The sequence below is a fragment of the Exophiala oligosperma genome (assembly GCF_000835515.1).
Source record: "Exophiala oligosperma strain CBS 72588 unplaced genomic scaffold supercont1.5, whole genome shotgun sequence".
NCBI lineage: Eukaryota > Fungi > Ascomycota > Eurotiomycetes > Chaetothyriales > Herpotrichiellaceae > Exophiala > Exophiala oligosperma.
Window position 1 is genome coordinate 3362663 of NW_015622822.1, and position 22906 is coordinate 3385568.

The following is a 22906-nucleotide window of genomic DNA, read 5'->3' on the forward strand; positions in this document are numbered from 1 at the left end:
TCATACTGCCGAACCGATAAAATCTCCTGAAAATAGGAACTTGACTTCCCGGCCTCCACAGCGCGCGTAACTCCTTGTATGTGCGCCGGTGGAAAAGATTTGCGGCGAAGAAGTAAACGGGAGTGGCCATAATGCAATTAGCCCACTCGGCACGTGTAACCCCCGCGAGCTCAGCCATGAGATATTTATACCCCGAATTGTCATGGGGACGAGATTCATGTAGACAATACCGATGATAAAGGCAGGAATAGTCACGACAGCAGATAAGCCAACGCGATATAGGATATGGCGCTGTTCTCGTGCCATCATCTTTCTGGACCGCTCTTCAAGCGTTGGGGAGTGGTGAATCGAGACTTCGAAAGAAGGATCAGTGTCCTTCACTGCTGATAACAATGTCCTCACTGTGAAGTGCGGTGGGTTTGGGGTGTATGACACCGTCAAGATAGGATTTTTCAAAATTGGCATGGTCTCGATGGTCACCGACTTGGCGCGCTTCATTGCCTGTACGACGCGATCGGGACACTGCCTGCAATGCATCCCGTTAATGCGAACTGAAATTGTGCGGTCCGAACCTGTTTCGGAGTGGGACTCAGCGGTAGACAACGTGTCGAGTCTGGCGCCGTAGCCAACCCCTTCAATGGTGGTGGCGATGTCGTCGACATGACCCTTGCCTGCAAAGTAAACCGAGGCAGCATGGTTGATTAGGCTCACGTCTGCTTTCGAGACGTAATCCAAGTCTCGAAGAGCCCTTGTGACGTTACCGACGCAGGAACTGCAAGTCATGCCGTCTATAGCGTACGTCGCATGCCACAAGTCGGCAAGGGCGCTTTTGTTGGGTGGTCGAGATGCAAAGTATTCTCGAACCGCGTCAAGGGACGCCGAGTAACCAACATCTTCGATCGCATCGATAATCTCTTTGACACGATGTTGCACGTCTTCCCCATCAAATATCACCACGGCGCTGTGAGTGATGAGACTAACATCGGCCGATCGGACCCAGACACGCTCGTTGAGTGCTCCGGTGATGGCACCGACACATGAGCTACAGGTCATGCCTTCCACCATAAAGTTGGCTTTGAACTGCTTGGGTACGTCTGAGAGATGGTCGACAACAAGCGAAAAACTCTCAACCTCTTCTGTCGCACTTTTTGAACTCGGCTGACATTGTTGGCAGTGCTCGAGGTGGCGGCTTCTCTTGTCCGCGTCGACCTCGCCGATATGGGAACGCCATTGGGAAAGAGCGTATTCAAATGATGGTGGCTCAAGGGCTTGGTGCAAGTTGGATGGCAGGTCTCGTTGTGACGAGGTTGGATCTGGGACAAGGTCAAAGATGTCATAACCGACATCATCGAGAGCATGGGCGATGGTGGTGACGGCAAGCGAGCGTGAATGCCTCACTGTGACCGTGTGCGAGACAATTGACACCTGAACCCGATCCGGCGCAGGTCGCAGCCTGGAAAAGATGGATTCGATGTGCGACGCACAAGTCGGGCAGTGCAGGTTGGAGATGAGAAAGGTGGTCTGCATCAATAGACCACCCAAGGGGTTTCGGCGACCCAGGTACTTCATCTTTGAATTGTGAGGAGATTGGCACGTCTGGAAGAACTGGACGAGAAAACGCATTCGACGAGTTGATGTGGCGGCCATATCGTTGGGTCTGGAGACCCTCTTATGTTTGCATATTGGGGTAGCCGGTTGCTCCCCCTCCCAGGCGTAGAGGGAGCCAAATGCCGATGCGCGCTTTTCGCGTAAAGGTGACTCAAGCTCCTGGAGGCAGGGGACAGGCCGGCGTTAATATCGCACGCTCAGCTTGGGGAGTCGATCGTCGCCGAAGGGCCTTGGTGCTACCCATAGTCACCAGTGAACGCTTCTCCATCGCCCAAGCGCCGAAGATGGTGAACCACATCCCGAAAACTAAAACAGACCCTCCGCAGGAGACGATTCGAGCTTCAAAGCTCCCAAGGTCATCCATCATCAACTAGCGTTCATACTGCGTTTAGCTGCCGTATGTCTTGAATCGAAACAAGGCTGACTAAAACATGGGCGCATAAAGGCCTCAAGAAGATCCATGGCTGTAGCATTGTGGCCAAGAACAACCCTTTCCTACCCAACGGAACAACGCCCCTGTTTCTCAGCCCTTCAATACTCGTGTTCTCGAGTAAGCGAATATACTCTCTCTTTTCGGCCTGCCATCTGCAGCCTGTCTTGCACGCAATGATGGGCTTCATGAGTCGCCAAAATCATATAAAGACCCGATGAGACCAACGAGAGCATCCCGTGATTCAACACGGTTCCTGGTTTAGGACTGTGAAGGCCGACCTATAAACCGCTACATCCGCTCTCGCATTCGCCTTCCCAATCCGTCAAAAACATACACCATAAAAGATGGAAGAGGATAATGGTCGACAGGTAAAGACCGAAATTGCGCAGACATGACCAGCACGTCACTGCGCGACCCTTCATCTCAAGGAATGATCCAGAGAAAACTCTAGTCGCTTCAGCACAGGCCGAGCGTGAGATATTTCACAATCTGTCTAAGCGGTGCCGTTTCGGTGAGCGCAGCTGGACAGGAACTCTCCCAGAAATGTTCCAACTAGCAACGCGATCATGTACCCAGCGTTAAGGGTCATCACTGCGAGCATACTACCATTCGAGAAGGGTCAGTTAAGGTCCGAGAAGTTGTCTTGTGGTTGAACCTACACTAGGAAGCCGAGGGCCGCATCCAACACCTTTAGACCACTTTCGAGGAGAGCACGAACGATGAATCGTGACATGAATCGGCTGCTCGGCTGCACATCCTCCGCTATTTCAACGCAACTACCAATCTTCGATGCCTGTCCCTCGTCATCTGCAGGCTGAGCGTGGTGCAAGTTTTGGGCGGCCTTTGTCTCGACGACCATCAGAAGCCGCTGGCCGAAAATTCAACATCATCAGGAACAACATGACTGCCACATATCCGGAAGCCTGTGTCGGCGTGAGAAGGCCGGCGAAGAAGAGGTCTCCAAGGCCAAAGTGAATGAAGGATGACATTCCCTGCATTTGCATGTCGGCCGGCGGCATGATGTCACTTTGCAAGGCTTCAGGAATGGTTGGAGTGAGGCTCGCAGCTGTTGCCAGCACAGTAGCCGTAGGGGTTGCCGCCCCTGAAGTACTTATCATGGCCATGCTCATTCCCTCCATGACTGAGAAATGACGCGTGCTGCCGAGAATCAGGGAACTGAAGATTACTGCGCGAGGAAAGAGACCAACAAAAGGATAATGAAGCTGGGGAAAAAGCGAAAAGAGTGAGAGAATGCGTTCTGGACAGTGGGTCAAGTGTTGACATCCATAGGGGCAGGTCACTGTCCACAGCACATAATAGGACAGGGGAAAACTCCTATGCTCTTGGCGGGGCTGACATGTTTGAGATCACCCTGAGCACCCTGAGACAACACCTGCTGTACACGGAGAGCCGCTTGGAGCCAGCAGATGGCCGGCGCTTGGGCTCTCTCAGCCCCGAGGTGGCTGTGAGGCTCACGACGACCCTGCCATGTCATCCACAAAACAATAGATGTGGGTAGTTAGGGGCTCCGAGACAGTCTACTCCTCGTCACAGTAGATCCGTGCACATTTTCGTCTCCAACGCATTTCAAATACTATCTAACCAATAGCTCAGGAATCAGACAGCCGCTCTGGGCTATGTGGAGGATATGTTCCGTGCACTGCGATGGGAGGCTGCTAGATTTGGTTGTAACCGGCAGTCAAGGCTGGGCGGTCTTTGCACTTTCTGTCGCCTATGGCGTTACTTGGCAGACATGATGTGTCTATATGTTGAAGCTTGCTATCTCGATTGCCCATTCATTGCCAGAGGAGACCAGGAAGTAAAATTGCAGAACGAGTGATCACGACGGTCTCATGAGCTTGGTTTTACAATACTTGTACCAAAGAGACATGTTGCTCACGCCTTTGGAAATTCATTCAGCATACAGTCAGTCCAATGTTGTAGTCAAACGATTGTGAAGTATTCCTTATATCGGTTGCTTCGGGGTGTTTTGAAGTCGTCTCAACAAGATCTAGGTCCGCACGTTGATCGTCCCCCAGTAGGCAGTATCCACTCAGAGTACCCCAGTCCGCAGATCTTCCATGCTTGCTGCTCGACAGGAGGTTTCCAGTCTCTCAAGCTTTCCAGCCATAGATACGTAGCACTGAAAATGGTCTTTTCGCCTCCTAACATTCTCCATGTTCTGCCAATGTCGACCTAGTTTGCTTTGTTTTCTTCTCCATCCGATATCACCTCTCCACCTTGCACCTCCTTTCCTGATGCCTGAATCGCTTGGGAGATGGCCTTGAAGGTCACGCCATCATCTGTAACCACTGTGACAGACTGTGCTTCGACGGAGGAGTCAACGGCCTTCTCGCCTGGTACGCCAATGGCGGAGCGCTTGACGGAGGTAGCGCAGCCTTGCATTCGTAAGTTCATATTACAGTGACGAGAGATAGCTCTTCATTGACCTCCGCAGGACATTCGGACGTGGTAGCGGTATGTACGAGGCATCTTGCTTTGGGACGTCTAATGTGTTTGAATGTGAAAACTAGGATGAACTGGCTCACAAGAAAGGGACATCACGAGCACTCTTGTAGGATAGCAGAGTCCGGCGATCGAGCAAAAACTACGCACTTAGGTAACGTCTCTGAGCGTAATTTGAGGGTCTTTTGCGTGAAAAGACATCCCACCCAACCACCACACGCCACACAAGAGGTAAATGCAGCTGAAACAGAAAGAGCTCCTGAAAAAGCTACGTGTGTAAGTGAACGGCACAAATCCCTCAGGGACCGATTACGAGGCCGAATCGATTCCATAGTTCTCGGACCCGACGAGGTTGGGAGAAGATGCAGAGCTAAAGCCTATTAAAACTACCTCGACTACTGTTTCTGAACGCTGCTTCCTCTGCTCACATTTAGCCATCGTCAATCCAATTATCAATTTGCATCTAACTTTGCAATTTCACACCTATTGTCATCATTACTTAGCACGATGGATTTCCTCAAAATTGCTGGGAAATTAGCTGGTGGTAAACCAGGCCAGGATCAGACCCAAGGTTCCGGCAGTTCAGGTTTGATGCATAAGATTACGGACGCAGTCACTGGACAAAATCACCCCGGAGAGAAACAAAATCAACGACCCTACGGTATGCGATGGCCTCTTGCAGCCTCTTCAGACGGTCCTATTGACATACATATGTGATAGTTAGCTTTCCTGGCAACATGAGTGGCCCAGGAGCTTACCAAAACATGCAGCACTCTGGAAATCCAACGGGTCATTATCAGCCAAGTGGTGGATATGGGTAGATGGGTGGCCCTTCCCCAGGCAATCACCAGGGTCGTCCTGCTGAAGCCCATTCGGGATCCTATGATCCTAGGTATCCAGGTAGAGATCAGCACTATGGGGTTCTGGAGGTCCTCCGCCAATGTATGGCAGCCCTCCACAGAACCAGGCACCTTACTACGGAGCGCAGGACGGCCATGGTAATCAACCGGGCGCCTATGGCCAACATGGCTACGAGCGTCGCGACGAGCATAATTATGGTGCTGGGGGACATGGTTATGAGCAACGTGAGCATGACCAGCATGACGGCAGGCCAACCGGACATGACCAACAAGGATACGGTCAGCATGGCAACAACCCCTCTGCGTACGAGCAACAAGGCAACAATTCTTAAGGGTATCAGCAGCATGGCAACAGCTCTCACGGATACGAGCAACGCCCATATGGTCAGCATGGGCACGGCCAACATTGATTTCACTCGTACAAGGTCCACTTATGTCTTGAGGACCTTGATTCACCCAACGTCCGAGCTGTTTACCTGTCCAGTTGATTTGGCACAACTGCATCTGAACAGAGACGCTGTATCAGCGGCTGATCGTGCGATTCGTCGCTTCGTCGTCTCAGTGCTCTGGCTACTTCGAGATGAAACAGTGTATTGATTCGAGATGTCAGTTTAGCTAGCCTAAAGTTCCATTCATTCAAAATTAAGGCGAACATGTTGAAGCACCTGTATTGTGCTTCCGTAACCCATTTGTAACCTCAAAGGAACCCAACAAGCTACGAATATACCAGCAGATGTTCAATGATGCTTGTGGACTCAAGATCACGATAGTGCTGCGCGGTGCGCGTTCCCGTGTGCGGACGTCCTTTCGGCTGCGGATGCAAAGAATTCTGGTTGTATGGGAGCACTGTGTATCCCAAAAGCAGACAGACAATCTCGAATAGCGGACGCCAGTTGCATGTACTGTTCATGACTGTCCTTGATGACTTTGTAGTCGACTTCGATATGAACCGTCGCAATCACATTCGAATCGCTCAATTGCGAGACGTGCAACGCATGGCAATCCGCAATTCGAGGGAGAGTGTTGATGTCTTGCTTAATCTCGTCGATATTGATTCCTTCGGGAACGGCCTCGAGTGGGATTCGCGATGCCGCCGTACACAGTGGGATAGCCGTATGCAGGATGATGGCTGTGATGATCACGGACACAGCTGGGTCGGCATAGAAACGCCGGCTGAAATCGGTCAACCAGATATACAGGGCCGAAGCGATGACGCCGATATTGCCGACAGCGTCTCCAAGAACACGCCTGTCATATTCAGGTCGTGGCCTTTGCCTTTTCCTTTGTTGCGGTCCTGGCGAGGGTGGATATGATCGCGTGTGCAGATCCGTAGTTTCGGCCTGGCCTTCAGATGAAGCTCAGGCGACTGACCCGTGCGCAGTTCTGTATTTTCGTCCTGCTGCTCGCTACTACCAGGGACTGCGTGTGGCTGACCAGCAGCAATGATATCCGCGCGCAAAGCTGTCGGCTGCACGGAGATCTGCGACAGGGTTGTAGCCCGCCTAAGCCCACGTGCTTGTTGTGGCACCGAATGCACGTCTATTTCGTCCTGATCGAACAATGTGTTGGCTATATTGTTTGCCCCTGGTTCAGGTTCCTCATGCTCGTGTAGGAAGACCATGCCAGGGAAGTTCGAGGCCAGGCCAGTGCAGCCCACTATGAGGATCAATATCGGGTTGGAAACTCCTTAGGGTTCAGCGAAACGTTGGATTGCCTCGAGGAATATCGACATGCAGAGAGCAACGAGAAATACTCCGTTTATCAGTGCACCAAGCGTCTCAGCGCGTCGCCACTGTAATTATGGCGTCTCAGTTTGGTCACAATCTTGTAGACAGCAGGCGGAGAACATACCCCATAAGTGTAGACGTTAGTTGCCTCACGTCCTGTTGCGACGCGGATACCCCAGAGGCCGACCAGCAACGACAGGATGTCATTGAACTGAAGGAAATGGTCAACAAGAAACCTAGAGGCAGCTGTTTGGGATTGCAGACCATGTGGAAGGCATCGGCGACGAGTGCGAGGGAATGAACGCCGAGTCCTACCACGCTGGCCAGCTTGCGTGGCTGGGAAGCTGTCACGAGCTGGAAACTTGCCCACAGTCAAGTCTTGGACGTGCGGCTTGAAGCTCTGCGCCTGCTTGATCCAATTGGCAATATCGGTAATGGTGTTCTTCCCTGGCAAGCGAGATACGCGTGCTCTCAATTTTCCGCCCCTATTGACAGTGCCTGAGACGACGGGACTTCCAGCAGTTTTGAAAACAGGAACACTCTCGCCTGTGAGCATCGACTCATCTACCTCACTTGTGCCTTCAATCACTTCAGCATCGGCAACGATCTGTGAGTGCGATAATATCGCGATCTTGTCCCCATATTGAAGTAAACGGGCAACAATCTCAACGATTCGGTCTGTGTCCTGGTCAATAAGCATTGCTGCCGATGCTTGTAGAGACTCACTGCCACCCCCTTCACTGCTCGTTTACGAGCCCAAGCCGCAAGAAATCGACCATGCAGAGTCAACGTGATTAGCAGTGTACTAGTCTCGAAGAAGGGTCTGGTCGTCAACTCAATGCCGGCGAAGTAGAGTCCAGTGGCGACGATGGAATACACGTACGCAGCTGTAATGCTCCTCGTCGTCAACGAACAAGGGAATGCCATGATTATTGACTTCAGCAGACATGAATGTCGAGTGGGATGGGAGCCTCCAGATATCCTAGGGAGGATCTTCCGGACACTTGAGAAGAAGAGGAGGTGAACGATCAAATTCGACGACTGTGTGGATCACTTGTGGAACTCCGCGATCGGGAGGGGCATATCCTGCGGCAGGATCAGACTGTTCACTTTGTCCATTACTCCCGTGCGGGAATACCCTTTGAGTACGACACTCACCAATTCTCCTTACCTCGAGACTATCTGCCTTTCACAAACCGCTGTCGAAAACGATCTACTGTCTCAAATGTGCCTTCGCTACATGTCCTACGACGATATAATCGAAGAGAAAAGGATCACTAGTGAAGCCCTTCCTGAAAAGATAGATGATTACAGGTTTCTCGAATATGCGGCCAGTTTTTGGCATACTCAGGCTGAACAAAGCAAGGAATGGTCAGGTAGGCTTGTTGACCTTACCAATAAGTTTTTTGAACCGACGGGACGCCGGTGGATTCTATGGTCTACTATCTTTGACCAAAAAGAACTGGATTTGGAGAGAGATGTGGTAGCAGTCGATCTCGACCATGTCTGTCCACTTTACTACACTTCTTGGTTAGGATTCATGCATCCTTTACATCACCTGCAAAAGCAATTCAAAGGCCAAAACGCGACCTCATCTGTCTACAATGGTTCTCTCCACGCAGCATCTCGGAATGGTCATCTGGAGGTGGTCAAGTTCCTGGTCGAGCAGGCGGCGGATGTGAACACGAAGAACAATGACGGATGGAAGCCTCTTCACGCAGCGACCCAGAATGGTCATCTGGAGGTGGTTAAGTTCCTGTTCGAGCACGGTGCGGATGTGAATGCGAATGTAAAAGATGGATTGACAGCACTCCATCTGGCAGCGCAAAATGGTCATCTGGAGGTGGTCAAGTTCCTGGTCGAGCGGAACGAAGATGTGAATGCGACGAGAAAAGAGGGATGGACACCACTCCATTTAGCAGCCCGGAATGGTCACCTCGAGGTGGTCAAGTTCCTAGTCAAGCAGCAAGCGGAATTAAATACGAAGGCCAACTATGGATGGACACCTCTACACTCAGCAGCGATGAACAATCATCTTCAAGTAGTGAAGCTGGTGCTAGAGCTAGATGACGTTGACTCGAAATTCGAAAGATGATATGAGTCGGACACCACTGTCATGGGCCGCCGCTCGCGGACATGAGGAGATTGTGAAGCTTCTGCTTGCCAAAGACACCGTCGACCACAATTCTCAAGATATGTATGGCCAGATTCCGTTGTTACTGGCCGCAGGGAACGGCCACGAGGCAGTGGTGGAGCTTCTCCTCGCTAATAGCGCTACCCTCCCAGACTCCAAGGATAAATTCGGCCGAACACCGCTTTCTTGGGCCGCAAGGAGAGGAAATATTAATGCGGTTAAGCTCATACTTAGAAATTGTGAGCGTCATGGCATTGTCGTTCAGGAAAAAGACGTGGATATTGGGAGGCCTCCAGCAGCTGACCAAGAAAGCCGCATCTACTGCGGTATCTGTCTATGGTGGATCCCGAATATTAACTCTTATCACCACTGCGAAATCTGCGTCAATGGAGATTTCGATATTTGTGAAGATTGTATTGCAAGCGGAGCTCTCTGTTTGGATGGTTCTCACACGTTGGTAAAACGAATGATTGACGATGATAGCCTGCAGACACGAGGAGTGGCCGCCACCTTATGATCCGGCAATAATCTCTAGGGCTAGACATCCAACGAGCATATCTCCTGTGCTGTTCATGTTGTCGGATCTTTGCGAACATGATGCATGAAAGAAGGGGGTACAGAGGTCGGTAGCGACATCGAAGGTTTTCTGAGTTTCTGAGGATGGAGACTGCAATACACTGGTCAACTTCAGAGGGAGAGGTGCTGGGGAAGGAGCATCCCCACACGCCGAAGAGCATGAACAACCTCGCGATGGTGCTGATCGATCGATGCCAAGAACAGGAAGTGGCGAAGATTCAAGCGGAAGGTCGTTGCGGGGATGCTGAGAATTTTGGGGTTTGAGCATCCGGCCAGTCTGACATGAACACGCTGCTCGCCGTATGGGACACCAAGGCATGGAGGAAGGCTGAAGGGAAGAAGAGCTCCTTGAACCCGGCAAAAGAAGTGGACGCGAGCATTGGCAGGATATGAGAAAGCACTGGAACCTGACCATCCCGATACTCTTAGGGTAGTGCAAAATCTTGGTCTCCTGTATCACTACCGTGGCCAGATGGATGAGGCAGAGAAAGATGTGGACGCGAGCATTCGCAGGCTTCGAAAAGGGACTAGAACCAGACCATCCAACTACGTTGATGGAGGTGCAGAATCTTGGCATGTTGTACCACGGTCGTGGAGAGGTGAATGAAGCGGAGAAGATGTGGACGCGGGCACTGGCGAGATATGAGAAGGCCCTTGAACCCGATCATCCGGATACGCTGAGGGTGGTGCAGAATCTCGGCATGCTGTACCACGGTCGTAGGCAGATGGATGAAGCGGAGAAGATGTGGACTCGAGCACTGGTGGGATATGAGAAAGGCCTCGAACCCGATCTTCCAGTCATGCTAAGGTTAGTGCAGAGTCTTGGGGTGTTGTATCACAGCCAAGGGAAGACGGACGAAGCGGAGAAGAAGTGGACACGAGCATTGGAAACAATACTCCAAGAGGCTGCAGCAGTCGGTGAACATGATGCTGTCGATCTGATACTCGACCAAGGGGTAGATATGGGATTAAGCATCAAGACTGGGCAGACTTCGCTCCATATAGCAGTGCAGAATGGCTATGTGCAAGTCGCTAAATTCCTTGTGAAGCAGAGCGCAGAACTGCACAGGCGCGACAAAGACGGTTGGACACCACTCAGTATTGCTGCATTGGCTGGTCAGGAAGAAGTGACTCAGGTCCTACTCGACAACGTTGCCGATGGTCGTGTTCAGTAGCGTCAACGAATCATCTAACGAGAGCTGAGTAGGAGCGCACGGGCCACAACTCCGTCGATGTAGTTGTGGCGCGTGCACGCCCTAGCCAAGGGCAAATTATTGTCTGCTCGAAACAAGGACACAGAATAGTCTTTTACGCATAGAGGGTTCCCATTATCCCGGAGCCTCACTCTGAATCCGGCGATTGATTCCCACATTGAGAACTTCTCATTAAATGAAAGTGTCAGTCGAGAGATACATCTACGACTCTATATCATGAATTTCTGCTTCTCCCGGCTCCTGATTGTTCAAGTTTTAGCACCGAGGAGAACGTCAGTAGAGCGCTTAGGTGCTACAGCTAGAGTTAGTCTCGCAGCAGGAGAGATAGACCTGACGGACTTTGTTGATGAACAGCACCTTTTTCCCCTGGTTGTAGATCCGTTGGCTCAATCACAACTATCGTAGAGCTCTTGTAGCGTTTTCCTCAGATCATGTAGGCCATTTTCTTTTGCCAGCTTGATGAGATTCTCGTATACTTGGTTTTCTTGCTCATCTGTCATCTCCTCCTTGTCTCCATAGTAGTCATGCAGCTTCTGCCTTCCTTCTTCGAGCTTGTCTCGATGGGAAGCCTATCCAAGCCAGATTAGAAATACCAGTCATATGATTGCATTGGTGGAGGCCGTACCGCTCGGAGATCATCACTTGTGTTGTTGAACACCTCACAGATGGAACAAGAGCACGACATTGGTATCGAAATCAGCTTCATGCGGAAGGTATTTGTGAAAATGAGTGAAAGGCAATAGAGCTGAGAGACAGAAACTAGAGCAGGGAACGGGAAATGCCCTGCCTGGTACAACAAGCTACCAATATTTTGATTTCCTTCACGGTGCATTCGCTTGCCATAGCTTGACGGAATCATTGAACAAGTCGATATGGCTTGAAAGCATTAACCTATTCCTTTTATCCTTTTCGCGATTTCTTCATGGATGATTTCTTGCTAGCCCCGCACGCTCTGGCCGATCCTACTGGCGGGATTGGGATAATTTTACGCTGACCGGAAGACACCATGACAGGAAGAGACTGGCGTGACGTCCAGAATCATGCATCATATCTGTGCTGACCCCAATGAGTTGGCTAACCGGTGAAGAGATCCGATGAATGAATGGTAAGGTAGAAAGGATGCTATCAAGCGAATAGTCATGGTGCAGGACGACGGACTTTGTGGGACTCTGGTAAGTGGTGGAAAATTGACCGGACCCATGCTGAACCAGCTGGCATGGTCCCAATGATCCACTCACACGTAGCGACTCCGTGACCCCGCCCTCCGACGTGCCAAAAGTGCATGGGTGAAAGCGATGAGCAATCATATCGATCCAGGACTGTCTACTCTTCGCAATTTGCACCAACAAGGCAACCAACCGAAGCAGATACTGTCGGGGCCGGAATTCCTGCAGGGTATGCCATCAAGCACTGGGATCAAATAGAGAAGCTTATTATCCTATTGGGAAGTGTCTTCGATGCCAACTCGTTGGGCGAGTGGATCTATGACTGGACGGCCCCTCCGTCATGGCGCCTCTGCTCCTTTGGCTGACATGGTGGGGGAGTTTTTTCTACTTCTGATCAAACTTGCGGGCAAGATGAAGCGAGCCGCAGAGTGCGTCGACCGCATCCGTAACCCCGACAAACGCGAAACCTTCGAGGACTTCATTCTCAGGGGCCACAGGATATGGAACAAGTTCAAACATCTCATCAAAGACTGCGAATACCCTATGACCATGCCTTGATATTGATCGAGGCATGTTTCCAAGGTCGCTTAGACTTGGTCCACAGGCGGCCAAAAGCGGACCCGTCTTCGCGTACGAGGAGGAAGCCTCCCGCATTCGGCGTTGGGCCGATGGACGCCTAAACTTGGGTGCTGGGCGATCTTCTCATCTACTTGAGTGCGATCAGTGCAGCACAGCAATCCAACATTGCGCAAAGTGACGACCAGCCGGTACTGGTAGAACAGGATTCAGGAGACTGGCACCAACATCTCTATGGACCATTGGCGATATCTTTCCATCTCACCCCCGAGAGCCTGGTCAAGAAAGCAGGCTAAATTTATGAGCTATGAGGATGTTTTAGCGGAGCAAGGAAACCGAGATGCTAGGCTGGCCAATAAGCCTAGTCAAGCACAGCGAGGGCGCAAGCGCCAATCGACAACGTTAGTTCAAGTAACAACCGCAACGACCACGACTTGGTGAAGACGAGAAGGCCAACCGAGAAATTGAAGCGTTGGGACTGAAAGGTTACTGCTCTGTTCTACAGCCTTCGGTAGGGACGGGTACTCCACTGAAAAGCAATGGGCCGAAGCTTTGTCTCCAGAGAGAGGTACAGTAGTCTAATGTAAAATATATAGTATGGTATAGTATTGTGCCAAGGTCGTACAATATAGTATAAGGACAAAAAATGTCATATCACAGCAGGATTACTATCTCGCTTGGTTGTGGCTTCGAGTTAGCGAATTCGTTGTGAGGATCTTATCGCTGTCTGCCAAGACAAAGACTCTCGATATCTGTGTTGACCTGAAATTCACTTCTTTGGCTCGAGCGAATCCATCGTGGCAACTTGAATCGGGGCCGATTTGGTATCTTTTGAGTGTCATCGACTAGAGTAGGCTCTTCTGGTTCTTGAACCAGATGAGCAAGAAGTTTTGCTGATTCCAATTTGTCAGGATGATCCGCCCCGAGCTTGCTCTTCTGCAGCGCCACCACCTCCTCCGTCAGCGACAGTGCCTCGTCTCGTCGCCCGGCGTCGCTGTACTGATTCGCCAGATTGTGCATCGACCTCAACGTGTCGGGATGATCCGCCCCGAGCTTGCTCTTCTGCAGTGCCACCACCTCCTCCGTCAGAGGAAGGGCATCTGTCGTCCATCCGTTCTCCGCCAGGATGAAGGCTAAACTCGTCCACTGCTCCACTTTTTCCTCTTGGCTCCAATCAGCTGGCAGATCCCTGAGTCGAAGAAGCTCATGCAGATGAGACACCAACGACCGCCGAGCGTGTAGTCCTCACTCGCAAATTCTCAATTCACAGAAGTGGACAACAAGGTCAGAGCTCGTCGGTAGTTGAGCGGTCCCTCCTCATCCGCACATGTCCGTCCGCGACACCATGCATGCACCAGAGGATGGAGAGACACCGAAGTGTCCGTATTTCTCGTGCTCAGCGAAAAAGACGCCAGTAAGCTGATCGATGCTTGCACTGCTTGTCGATAGTCAAAAAGGTCCGAGATCGTGTCGTCCCACGGTAAGTAGTTGACGGCTTGAATGGGTTGCGGCTGCCATTCGTTGTAAAACATCTGAATAGGAATCTGGTCGTGGTGGTAGAAGCCAGGGAGACTTAGTAGCTAAGAGTGCGACGAGATACTGCATCTTGATATGACTCGATAGCGTCCACCGACACTTGCCACGTGGGGTACACCGAATGCTGGTAGTCCGTGCCCAGATGCTGCGGTACGTAGCGCAGTAAATTTCCTTGCCGTCTCTCGTAAATGTCGAGGTAGTCGTGAAATGAGCACGACGTCTCCCGAATATACGCGCCTGCCTGCACAATCGCGAGCGCAAGGCGGCCAAGTACGTCCACGATCACCTTGCTTTCTTCCCCGAGATCTGGTGATGGTGTCCTTGTGCCATAGATTACCTTGCCCAGCAGCATTAACGAATCATCAAGCGAGAGGCCCCCAACTTGTCGGGAGCCTACGGTGCTGTAGTGTTGACATTGAGGATTGCGGCTCGTGATGATGATGACGTCGCCTCGATTCCCGGCCGGCAAGTACGAGGTGAGCTGGAGACGAGGGTCATCGGCATCATCAAACACAAGGAGCCAGGCGTCGGAGGCGTGAACCAACCGTCGTTTGACGCTGTCGACATTCTCCTCGACTTGGAAGAGGAGTGCGGTTGCATGAAAGACTTCTGATACTCTCCTCCGTACTGGCGTCGACCCAGAAGATGCCCCAATATCTGATTTTACGTATCGTGTCAGGAAGCGAATGCTGGTGTGATCTGAGTAGGTCAACCACCTCTCCCGCTGATCCTGCACGTACTTGAGACAGATCTGAGTCTTGCCCGATCCTCCCAGCCCAAAGATTACATATAGCCGTTGGTGCTGTCTCAGCGAGGACAGTCCTGTGGCTAACGATGTGGTGAGGTGTTGGAGGTCGTTATCACGGCCCGTAAACACCGGGCTCAACAGATGAGGGACTTCAAAATGTGTACTGTATGAAACTGAGATAGCATTTAACCTCTGCTGACTCTTCTTTCTCGTCTAGGTTACTGAGACATATCCAAACGCTCGTTCGCAATGTGCCCGTGGTTGATTCTTCATCCTCTTGATTCTCTTGTACACCCTCTCAAAGGTCACATCCTGGTCGGTCTCGAATTTGCACATTGCACTATGGTCCGCATCGACCGGAATCTGTTCTTCGTAGTTCGTCTCAATAGCACATTGATTGTTATGGTTATCTCTGATAAGATGGAAAAGAAGAGAAGAGAAGAGGTGTACCAAATAAGCTATTCCCAAGTGTATCATCTGTGATAGGAGGTTGGAGCCTATAAATGTCGGGAGGAGTCCTCGATACAGGTTACCTCCGATTTGGTTCTTCGACCCCATATTTTCTCCCATTTAGCTTCCCACTTCACATCCCACTGGCTGATTTTTATCTCTGCTGGTATATTCAATATATAACCATGTTGAGCACCTTCCTGTCGGACTTGAAAGTAGACTTTCTCGTTGAGATCCCCGAAATTCGTAAGATGCTCGTCGGCTAGCCAAGTGAGATTGTCTTGCCTAAACAAATACCATAATGTAAAGGATGGCTTAGCGGTTTGGTCCTCACACACCTCAACCCTCATAATCTTGCCAGGCACTGTCGCCGTTGGATTCTCACAGAGTGCCTCGCCATCGTCCACAGTCATTGGCACAACCCTATAAATAAGTGCGTCCCCATCCTTGACTCGGCGGAGTATAGTCAAGAAGAATTCGTTCCCCCGGATCAGATGATCCATATCACTCTTCTCGAGACGATGCGACCGCAACCGCGTCAGCTCCAGCTCCACGAGCTCGTCGACCAAGGTTGCCAAGGGGAGATATTCATTGTCGAGCTGCTGCGAGATGTACAGCATAAGCGCCAGTGAGAGGACTTGCTTCGGTTAGATTGAGAAATGTTTCCGAAAAATCGGAAACCACTGATCATCACAAATGATTGCAGTCAACTCCTGATCTGCAGAGATGCAAAAGTCCACGTCCCCAAGATCCGATTCATAGGTGGTGACGTGGGCATAGGGCACCCATTCGTCAACTGGAAGTATTTGCTGATCATCCATTAAGCAACTACTAGTCGAATTATTGCTGGTATGAGCTATAGGAGAGCGTGGAAGTTCCACGCGCTTATGGCCTCCGGAGCTGACAGGGTTGACCATCTTCGTCCTGGTTTTTCTAGTCCAGTAAGGTCGCCGTCTTGCCGTTGCACGGGTTAGATCCTCGTACCTTTAAACCCAGACGCTCAAAACAGCTCGGAAAAGATCGCATTCTAGGTGTTGAGAGGTTTCGGGGACGGGGTCGAAGGGGTTGTATACGTGTAGATGGGGAAAAGCGGAGACAGAAAGAAAAGGGTAGCGCCTCGCAGTATATTTGATCCTTCGTCCATTACAATGTGGGCCGTGTCATTGTGCCAACCCGATACATATGAGGCTGGGGGCACCGCCAAGTCGACCTTGCGTGATGATTAGCCATGGATCGGACACAAAAGCGGTGTGACGATGCCTGGGTTGAGGGTGCGGTACTGGTCTGGTCTCCACGGTGTGCGAGTAGGCACGCAGCCAGCCGCATATAGAAACAGGGTGGAGTACCCAGCCTGATGTGGGTTTCCGCGTGGCGTTACAATTCTGCAACTCACGACGACGATTACAACGCTGTTATATTGCCTTTGAGGCAACCACCTTTAGAAGTTAGGGCCAGGCTCGCTAGTAGGATGGAAGAAAAGTTGATGTGACTGCTAGATCAACAAGGCTTCCTGTTCGAATTTCCCTACGTGAATTACAATAGCTGTAAACAAAGGAGTTCTGGCCTGCTCTAATTGAGTTGGTATAAGTCTGTTGAGGGCTCTGGATCGGAAAGGCCCCTGACTTCGTGTCGGCTCAGTACGCTTGGATTTGTGGGGAGTCGATTTGATTTTGAGCTTGCCGCCAAATGACCTGTAAGTACGAGAAATATACAGAGGAGCCTGTCCAGTCTGGGTGTTGTCGCATCGAATATAAGTTAGACCTCTACAACGCCCTCACAGCAGGTAAATCTTGAAGCAATTTCAAGCATGCTGTAATTACTTTAAAAATACTATAAACATTATATGTAGTAAACACTATAGTATAGTAAATACTATAGTAGATGGCAGCTCCAAGCATGATGGTGTCGTCCTGCCGCTCGATAACGCATCTGTCGTCATTGAGAACAGGAATAGTGTCGAAATTGAGGTGGTCGATTGTGGTTGCTGACAGCGTAGGAGAGGAAACTAAAGATGAGATCTTGTACGGTGTGCTGTCGTTCGGGACCCAGACAGCGAAAAGGTTTGCCGCACTTCCCAGGACTATCCCAATATCTACCTCGCGCTCGACGACGTGACTGGGTTAGATCTGTATGCCTATGCTGACTCCTGCGGAAAAGACCAAAGCCACCGTAGACTTATGTATAGGACCGAATATGGTTCTGCAATGAATGGTTTGATATACATTTGGAAAGCATTAGAGTCCACTTTAGAGATAACAGCAGATACAATATAGTATTTAGACTTGGTCATAAACAGGTTTCGTCCAAAGCTACCAACATCTGAGGCCTATGCCCGCGAACTTCATGGGTGCGCAAAAACCCCTCTAAATGTGGTTGTCTCTTTCACCTTCCCATGTTATCGTCGACATCAAGCCGAGTTTTTCTGATTAGCTCGCCTTTTGCCTCCCTGGAGGGTCACTGTACACATCCTCGTTCGAGGACGGGACGCTGTGAGCAGGTTCTGCATGACCGGCCACTCTTTAGAAGTGACAAAGCTCGTCCGTAAGATATTCTAGATCGACCTTCTCAGCCAGGACGAACCCACCCGACCGTGGTGCAGCATAAGTTGAGCGTGAATAGCCGGGCCATCGAATTCACAGGTAAACCACTAGTGGATCCGCTGTGTTCTTGAGAATTACGACCCGGAGTGGCTGCGTTCAGGCCTGCCTATCCATGAGCGGGTCTTATGTACGATTTCTTAAGTGGGGTGCACGTTCTCCCGGACTGTGTGACGATCATCGCGATTGAGTCGTCGAGTACTGTGCACATATGGCCATCACCACCAAGGCACGGGGACTTATGCCACCACATCTGCGATACTAAGCAGAACTGGTGATCGGCATGTCACGCGTAACTCTGCGCTGCCACTTACGTCTCTACTGTATACCTAGTCTGATACTAATGAGCCTTGCCGCGCTCGAGCGCATTGTACCTCAGACAACTTGGCGCTTACGCATCCAGAAATCATAACTGTGGCGTCGCCTCGCCTCCTAATCGTCGACTGCGGTAACACATTTCATCATCTTACACTTGTTGCTCGAAGCTCTCCAGGCACAAGGTTGCAATTCAAGGTCGCCAAGAATGAGGATTTGAACATGCGTAGCCGCTGTCGATAAAAAACAATCTGCGCGTGGGGAGTCAATCTGGAAATCCTCTGTCAACAACACTCATATCAACTCTCAGAGCCTCACCATTGCTTACTGTGGTAGATTCACTCAAACAATGTGTGCTCGGTGTGGTCAAGGCAGTCTAGCCACAGCCCGGGGATGGAAATTGGCACCTGCCAAATGTTCCTCGCCACTTGTGGAACGGGTGCTGCTAGCTGTCCGAGCGCCATTTCGTGTCTCAAGACTGAGCGCACGGTCCCGATTCTTTGCGAATATACATACAGACCCTCCCGCCTCTTGGCTGTCTTGGTGGCTTATTGACTTTGTGTACACGGAGTTCGGGGAGTCTAGAGTTTCCACCTAAATAACTCTGCCACGGAGACTCTCAACATCCAGATACCCGCCAACACTTCCAATCCCGACCAAGCTCCTGCTGCTCCTTGAGACGTCGACTGAATATTATAGCTGTCAACTCTGCGAGTTGCCCGACGCGATGTCGGGCACTCAGGCTGTGGGCAACTCGATGACCTTTTCGGCCGTGGCTCTCGTGTTTGTGTTATTACGCTGCACGAGTCGTATATTTTTTGTGGGTCGCGTGCTCAAGGAGGATATGCTCATCTGTGTCGCAATGTTGTGGTCTTTCGGATTTTCAAGTTCCATTGAAGTTGGTACGTTCGGCTCCCGCCCAGAGAATTCAATATCGTTAACAAGGTAGAACGACAAAACGGTATGGGGGATCACATATCCAACGTTTCCCCGGAGCGTCTCGAACGAATGCTACAGGTCGGGTCCTCCAAAATCATTTGTGCCCGGCTTTGCTGATGCAGGAAGGGCTTCTACGCTAGCGTTATCGTTTACAACCTAGGTCTTGCGTTTGCCAAATGCTCCATCAGCTGTCAATTCCTGAGCCTTTTCAAGGAACGGAAGTATCGTATTTCAGCTTGGTTTCTCATCGCCTTCTTCGCCGCATACGACCTTGTCACTTTGATGGTGTCCATCTTCTCCTGCACACCTGTTCGGTATTACTGGAACAGAAGCCTTCCTGGAGGCGGATGCATCAGATTTGAAACATGGTGGTTCTTTAGCGCATCATTTTGCATTGTCTCGGACTTTGTACTTTGCATTCTGCCGCTGCCGATGCTGAAGTCTTTGCACATTCCACGGAAGCAGAAATATAGCCTGCTCGCCGTCTTTGCTGTTGGCGGATTGTAAGTCGCACCATAACGTGAATGATAAACGTTACTAAACCCGGGTTGCAGTGTGTGTATTGTAGCGATCCTACGTCTACATGCGGTCTACGTCATCAGCAGTTCCCCCGACCCTACGTACGGCAATGTCGCTGCAGCCTACTGGTCTTCCATCGAACTCAACACGGGCATCATTTGCGCGAGCTTGCCGACCATTCGTCCTATTATCGCCAAAATATTTCCCACTTGGCTCGGGTCAGCTCCCCACAGAGTCGCGCAGAGACAGTCCAGCATACCATAGCCATCGAGGAGCAATGAGGTCGACACAGCTGACTATCAGACCCTGGTATATATTGACAAGCAGGGCCATGATAATGCGATAATGGCTCTCGGACGTGAGAGACCGTTCAGATGGTCGGTCAACCTTGTGGGGGTTGAGTAGAACGTGATAGATCTCAAAGTACCGGCTGCTTATGTCACCACGTACTGTATTGTAGACAGTCAACCTTAAATCTTTGGAAGCAGGGTGTGGAGGGCGAAGTCAATTCTCTTTTTGTTCGTACTACACTCGTGACTCCACTCTTGGGAAGAAGGCGTCTACAGCAAAAGGGGCAGCACGGTTCACCCCCGAAGGTTACTCCTGAAGAAACGGTTCTGCCGCTCACCGTGAACCTACAACTCTTCTAACTCACTCTACACTCTTCATCATCTCTAAACACTCTCTTAGATCCTTCACGACAATATCAAACTCCCCAAAAAGCTGCGTACAGGGATCTCCCTCCTCATGCGCCACCCACGCGGTCTTAAAGCCTGCCCCCCTTGCCGCTATCAAATCCCAGCTATGCGCAGCCACGAACCACCTTTGACTTCCATTCCTCCCATCCCGCAACGCTGTGTTATTCTCACACTGTTGAGATTCCAACCACTGTTTCGCATTAATATACCTTTGGGTCGGGGCTTTGCAACCTTGATATCGTCACAGCTCAGTAAATGCGCCGCGTCAAGCTGAATATCCGCAAGCTCGTAGTAGCTTAAACTCGTTTGCTTGCTGCCGTTAGTAACAGCGTAGACATGCCAGTCTGCTGAGCGCAACCCATTGAAACACTCCTTTAGCCCACCGCGGGGAGGTCATCGTTTGATTGTCGTCATGATATCCTCGAGGTCCTGATCTGTAATGTTGACTTCCGGGTCCTGGAAGCCCACGATTGCACATTCTCGTCGAAACGTCCGTTGTAGGACCTGTGCGATCGGGGTGTAGGATAACCATTTCCTCCGGACACCGCCCATGATTCTGCCGGTGCGGCTCTGGGACGCGAGGACGGGCGAGAGTCCAGTCTTCACATACTCCAGGGCCATAGCAGCCTGGTCACCTTAGTGGCGTTCTCTCCCAATGGCCAGCATCTGGGCTCCTTCGATAGCACTATACGGCTCTGGGACGCCAGAACAGGCAAGTGTCTTCAGATGCTCGTGGGCCACAGCGGCTGGGTCACCTCAGTGGCCTTACTCCTCCGAGCTTAGAGGGGCGCACACCTACAAGATGCAGCTTTAAAGCAGACCCATTCGTTGGCGACTCACCCTCCTCTGGTGCTCAATCCATTTTTGACTGGAATTCCTCGCTTAAATGCTCCCAATTATTGTCCGATTTCTCCACGCCTTATTCTCCCAAAACGAAACTAAGTTGCCAGTGTTGGGTGGAGTCGTTCCAGTATCAGTATGATTGACTTTTGGCCCTGTCTGCTTCCCCGGGCCAATGGCGATTTCTTGGCGCCGCTCATTGACACAGTAAACTTAGGTAGATCCTATGGAAGAAAATCAAACTGTGGTTCACAAGCGTCGATCTTAGACTTCTCGATACTCGATAGCATATGTTTAAATTTATAGCAAGACTCGGCAATTCATGTAGTCGCTTGTCTTGCGCAGTGCAGAGCCAAAAGTCCTGACATGTGCGGCGAGTGGGTGAGCATACCGTGTCTGTTGGCCAGATGTTACGTTATGACAGCGATCACATCCCGCCGGACCGGTGCCTGCAACGGTTCAAAAAAGTACCATCCTCGGTGAATGCTGTTGGTGGATCTGTTTGGGCCCAACCGAATAGCCGCAAGGGCTTCACCCCTTCCCCGCATTCCGCGTGCTCTTTCCGTGCGGGTCATTCTAGTACAGATGTCAAACCGGTTCTAGAAAATATCAGGAATTTTGGAAATCGCAGTCTGACAGGTCATCTTCCCCCAGCTCGTTCAGTAACATCCCCGTTGCCGTTCATTTCCATATCGAGAGATGAAACCTCCAGCCGGTAACGCGGATATTCAGCCGCATCGATTCAAACATCTCTCCCATTTACTATTGGCTACTCTCTAGCTAATTGCTCTATACGACGTGAACTTTGCGCAACTGTCCACAGGCCGAACCAACCAGAATCATCCGTGGAGTGATATCCAGTTCTGGCTAATGACGCTGGACGAGATTAGAACCGGTTCATCATTGTGACGTCAGGGACAAACAGCCCACTTGTCTTATAACACACGTCGAGTTGATCAAAAAACTGTCAATCATACTGGATCGCACGTAGTCTTTTCCATATCTGGGGTGGCAGTGATTCGTGTGGACGAGCCCCCTGTACTAAGGCTGTGGTTCAGAGGAGGTATTTCCGGCCGCTTGAGCCGTCTGTCGCTTGTGCCTCCATATCGCATTGACAACTTCCTCACATTGCCTCATCTCTTACGTTAAGAAAAGCCTCTTCAGCTGCATTCATTCCACGGTACGAAATCAGCTTCGTGATCGTAATGTGGTACTGTTTCTCGTTTTATCCCGTCTACCAGGTATCCTTGATGAGAGGTGCATGAACGGGGCCTTTTAGCGCCTAAATATGCACAGTGCTCGTTGGACTGCCGTCAACCACATTTCCACTACCAATAGCGTCATTGGTGGCACCACGACGCTTTCAGAGCGATAGGTCCTGTTCCAGTCTGGACAGCATCCCGTTCAGCTGGGAAACCCCTTGTATGCAGTGTTGGTAAGCGGTCACAGCGCCAAGTCAATCTGTGTCCCTCGATCGTGATTTCCTGGGCATCAATAATACGGT

General features: G+C 50.8%; 9 protein-coding genes across 9 annotated transcripts; 5 read left to right on the forward strand and 4 right to left on the reverse strand.

Annotated features, from left to right (window-relative positions):
* PV06_06480 (uncharacterized protein) lies at positions 1-1569 on the reverse strand (the record flags this gene model as incomplete). Its single annotated transcript, XM_016407603.1, has 1 exon — positions 1-1569. One exon carries the CDS (start codon positions 1567-1569, stop codon positions 1-3), a length of 1569 nt encoding a protein of 522 aa, XP_016263207.1.
* A 2377-nt stretch (positions 1570-3946) lies between these two features.
* PV06_06481 (uncharacterized protein) lies at positions 3947-4459 on the reverse strand (the record flags this gene model as incomplete). The annotated part of the gene is made up of 1 exon (XM_016407604.1): positions 3947-4459. One exon carries the CDS (start codon positions 4457-4459, stop codon positions 4238-4240), a length of 222 nt encoding a protein of 73 aa, XP_016263208.1. The 3' UTR covers positions 3947-4237.
* A 555-nt stretch (positions 4460-5014) lies between these two features.
* Positions 5015-5445, forward strand: PV06_06482 (uncharacterized protein; the record flags this gene model as incomplete). The annotated part of the gene is made up of 2 exons (XM_016407605.1): positions 5015-5168; positions 5228-5445. The coding sequence occupies 2 exons, from the start codon at positions 5015-5017 to the stop codon at positions 5326-5328; spliced, it is 255 nt and encodes an 84-aa protein (XP_016263209.1). The 3' UTR covers positions 5329-5445.
* An 87-nt stretch (positions 5446-5532) lies between these two features.
* Positions 5533-5964, forward strand: PV06_06483 (uncharacterized protein; the record flags this gene model as incomplete). The annotated part of the gene is made up of 1 exon (XM_016407606.1): positions 5533-5964. One exon carries the CDS (start codon positions 5533-5535, stop codon positions 5962-5964), a length of 432 nt encoding a protein of 143 aa, XP_016263210.1.
* Positions 5965-9190: 3226 nt separating this feature from the next.
* On the forward strand, positions 9191-10979 carry PV06_06484 (uncharacterized protein; the record flags this gene model as incomplete). Its single annotated transcript, XM_016407607.1, has 2 exons — positions 9191-9681; positions 10277-10979. 2 exons carry the CDS (start codon positions 9191-9193, stop codon positions 10977-10979), a joined length of 1194 nt encoding a protein of 397 aa, XP_016263211.1.
* Positions 10980-12550: 1571 nt separating this feature from the next.
* PV06_06485 (uncharacterized protein) lies at positions 12551-12742 on the forward strand (the record flags this gene model as incomplete). The annotated part of the gene is made up of 1 exon (XM_016407608.1): positions 12551-12742. One exon carries the CDS (start codon positions 12551-12553, stop codon positions 12740-12742), a length of 192 nt encoding a protein of 63 aa, XP_016263212.1.
* Positions 12743-13477: 735 nt separating this feature from the next.
* Positions 13478-16411, reverse strand: PV06_06486 (uncharacterized protein; the record flags this gene model as incomplete). Its single annotated transcript, XM_016407609.1, has 6 exons — positions 13478-13963; positions 14029-14304; positions 14361-15207; positions 15283-15407; positions 15578-16131; positions 16189-16411. The coding sequence occupies 6 exons, from the start codon at positions 16409-16411 to the stop codon at positions 13478-13480; spliced, it is 2511 nt and encodes an 836-aa protein (XP_016263213.1).
* Positions 16412-19133: 2722 nt separating this feature from the next.
* Positions 19134-20128, forward strand: PV06_06487 (uncharacterized protein; the record flags this gene model as incomplete). Its single annotated transcript, XM_016407610.1, has 4 exons — positions 19134-19308; positions 19356-19423; positions 19472-19848; positions 19900-20128. The coding sequence occupies 4 exons, from the start codon at positions 19134-19136 to the stop codon at positions 20126-20128; spliced, it is 849 nt and encodes a 282-aa protein (XP_016263214.1).
* Positions 20129-20955: 827 nt separating this feature from the next.
* PV06_06488 (uncharacterized protein) lies at positions 20956-21183 on the reverse strand (the record flags this gene model as incomplete). Its single annotated transcript, XM_016407611.1, has 1 exon — positions 20956-21183. The coding sequence occupies one exon, from the start codon at positions 21181-21183 to the stop codon at positions 20956-20958; it is 228 nt and encodes a 75-aa protein (XP_016263215.1).
* Between the last annotated feature and the right edge of the window lie 1723 nt (positions 21184-22906).